The sequence below is a fragment of the Cibotium barometz genome, chromosome 64 (genome assembly GCF_041138505.1).
Source record: "Cibotium barometz isolate CiBa-2024 chromosome 64, ASM4113850v1, whole genome shotgun sequence".
NCBI lineage: Eukaryota > Viridiplantae > Streptophyta > Polypodiopsida > Cyatheales > Cibotiaceae > Cibotium > Cibotium barometz.
The window spans coordinates 25655332-25658068 of record NC_141109.1 but is presented as its reverse complement, the minus strand read 5'-3'; the positions used below and the strand labels follow the sequence as shown (position 1 = coordinate 25658068).

General features: G+C 43.9%; 1 protein-coding gene across 2 annotated transcripts in view; it reads right to left on the bottom strand.

Moving 5' to 3' along the window:
• LOC147603464 (universal stress protein PHOS32-like) overlaps positions 1-2352 on the bottom strand; it is a 2431-nt gene extending 79 nt beyond the window's left edge. Inside the window, exons 1-5 of one of the 2 annotated variants that reach the window (XM_086796844.1) lie at positions 1873-2352; positions 1019-1128; positions 631-749; positions 161-298; positions 1-67 (exon numbers count right to left, since the gene is read on the bottom strand). The exon at positions 1-67 is cut by the window's left edge and continues 79 nt beyond it. In XM_086796844.1, the coding sequence (XP_086652970.1) occupies positions 190-298; positions 631-749; positions 1019-1128; positions 1873-2041 (507 nt within the window). In that variant the 5' untranslated portion in view covers positions 2042-2352 and the 3' untranslated portion in view covers positions 1-67; positions 161-189. Of the gene's footprint in view, positions 299-630; positions 750-1018; positions 1129-1872 lie in introns of both variants that reach the window. The other variant, XM_086796843.1, reaches the window with a different exon arrangement.
• Between the last annotated feature and the right edge of the window lie 385 nt (positions 2353-2737).

Sequence of the window (2737 nt, the reverse complement as noted above, 5' to 3'; positions counted from 1 at the left end):
GCTTTTGTGGTAGCAAATACACCTTGAATCATACAAAAGGCCCAATGGCTAGCTCACATGCACATGCCTGTGTGCACATGATGCACTCAGTGAGAAGGGATAGGCCTGCCTATTCAAGTCAAGAAAGACTGTGAATGTAAAGTAAAGACAAAACACTTACTCTCAAAGAAAGCCTATGGAAAAGTAAATTCATCTGGCATGTCCCTCAGTTGCAGTAATATCAACAGGAAGCTTCACAACTGTCACCGGACAAGGGGCGTTGTTCACCACATAATTGCTGACACTACCTAGCACTGCCCTGCACACCCAAAAAATTCAATTTGCTTGAGGTAACCATAGAGACCATACATAATACACACTCAATTGCAGACACGCGCGCGTGCACACACACACACACAGAGGTGCATGTGTGTGTGTCGCAAATGGAGATTATGCCTACAGTAGACTTGTCTGCCAAAAGATCAAAGTCAAATTACCTGATGACTAAGCCTTCCAGAGTAATCTCTGAGCATCAGGTGTTTGGACCTTTCAGATGTATGTGAGTATATGTACGTGCACACATCTTTGAAATACACATACCTTTGCTGCCTTTGATCCTAACAAAGGAAAGTCATGTAGAGCTACAGTTACCTTTTCAGTGTCCCCAAGCCTCTGCTCCCCATCACTATACAATCCAAGGGAATATCAACCACGGAGTCGCAGACCTTCTCCCTTGCATCACCCCAATATATCTTGATGAGAACCACCAGCTGATCATAAACAAAAACACAGTTTGCATGACTTGTAAGTCACCTATCTAGCATATTCAATCCCCTTTGATCAAAAAGATAGTTGCTGCAATGCCCATCACCACAACCTGAATGTACCAAAAAAACCTTTCAGGAGTGGGGATATAACATTGAGGAGCAAGTCTGAATGAGCTACATATGCCCTAGTTTAGGACAAATTGAGTAGCTAGTAACTACTTTCAAGTGTAAAGGGATCTCAGGCAACTTGAAAAGAAGACATGAGGTCTCACCTGCTTCTGCCTTGCCTCATGCTCCAAGAAAGAGAGGGCCTGTGGATCTTGGGTAACTCCATACTTGATAGCAACACCCGAAGAGATGAGATCCGATAGAGGAATCAAAGCTGTAGAATGGAAACAAACCATAAGAAGTAGAACATCACACATAGTAACCATCAAAGAGACGTGATAGCAAATGGAGATCCAAAAAAGCAGTCAGATCATCATCACCCACATGATTTCTTATAAACATAGAACATTTGACAAAGTGGAGCTACTCCGATTGCCAGTCCATCAAGAAACAAGTTACACCACAGCTACCCATGAAAATATAACACTTTACAGAAGAGAACAGTAACACCAGATAAAGAGTCAAATCCACCAAAACACACAAATGTAACACCCGCAACGACAGTCACTACAGAAGGAGCAAAAGAGATGATTATTACAGCAATATCAGAAGATCAGCCACAAGGTATCGTCCCAAGAACTTCACAAGAGGAGGCAATCATCACATAAAAGCATCCATAGCAGCATCACACACATAGGTCATCATCAATGAATCTGCACGATCCACATATGATGATAATGCCACAGAACCAAATCATCCATAAAACAGGAGATGAGATGTCACTCACAGAGATGTGTGTGTGTGTGTGTGTGTGTGTGTGTGTGTGTGAGAGAGAGAGAGAGAGAGGAGGAGTTCTACCACCCCCCCCCCACACACACACACACAGAATGAATGTAGATTTAATTATCAAAACAGACCATCCAAGAGGGTGCATGACAAGAACCCAATAGTGAGATCAAGAGAATAAGACTAAGGAGGGAGGAGAGGGGAGGTGGGAGGAGGGGCGATCCGGGCTTACGAGATCCGTTGTCTTCCCAGAGGTGCACCTCGTTGATTTTCTGCTTGTTGACAACCACAAGGATGAGGTAGTCCCCTTCTTTCACCATGTTGTGCAGCGCCCACTTCAGGGCGTACTTGCTGCCCGGAGAGAAGTCCATGGCAAACCCTATGCGCCTGCACGCCGCCATTTCCCTTCACTTCTTCTTCTACCAAGCAGCACTCCTCTCTGCCTCCTCCTGTAGCTTGAGAGCAAACTGCTGGTCAATGGGGTAGGCCACAGGGTATCTGCAGATACCTAGGGACCTACACCACTCACATGGCAAGGCTAAGAGTGCGTCAAGATGCAGCATGATGGGTGAAATCTCCATAGACCTGGCTCAATCTCGAGGTAGATGAAAGATTGTGTGGCAGGACGAAGAGAAGCGATTGCCAGTTCTCAGAAAAAACCGTAACTTGGGGGTGTGTTTTTTATCTGCTAGAATTATGAAAACCCGCCCTTAATTAGATTCATCTATTATTTAAGGATAAGGATTCATCCATTATATTTAATTCATCTATTATTTAAGGATAAGGATTCATCCATTATATTTAATTCATTATAAAACCCACAAATATAGCAAGTAGTATACATTTTGGGAACTAAACCTCTTAGATTGAGGAGGTGTCCCTATTTTGATTGGTTGAAAATTTTGTTTTTATCCAGGCACTGGCCACCCCCCCTCCCGCCTAGATTGCTATGGGGAATGTAACTGATTCTCTAAAACCCCCTCGGTCTGGGTTCAAACTGCTGATTCTCTAAAACCCCCTCTGTCTAAAACCCCCTCTGTCTAAAACCCCTTGGTCTAAAACCCCCTCTGTCTGGGTTCAAACTGATTCTCTAAAAC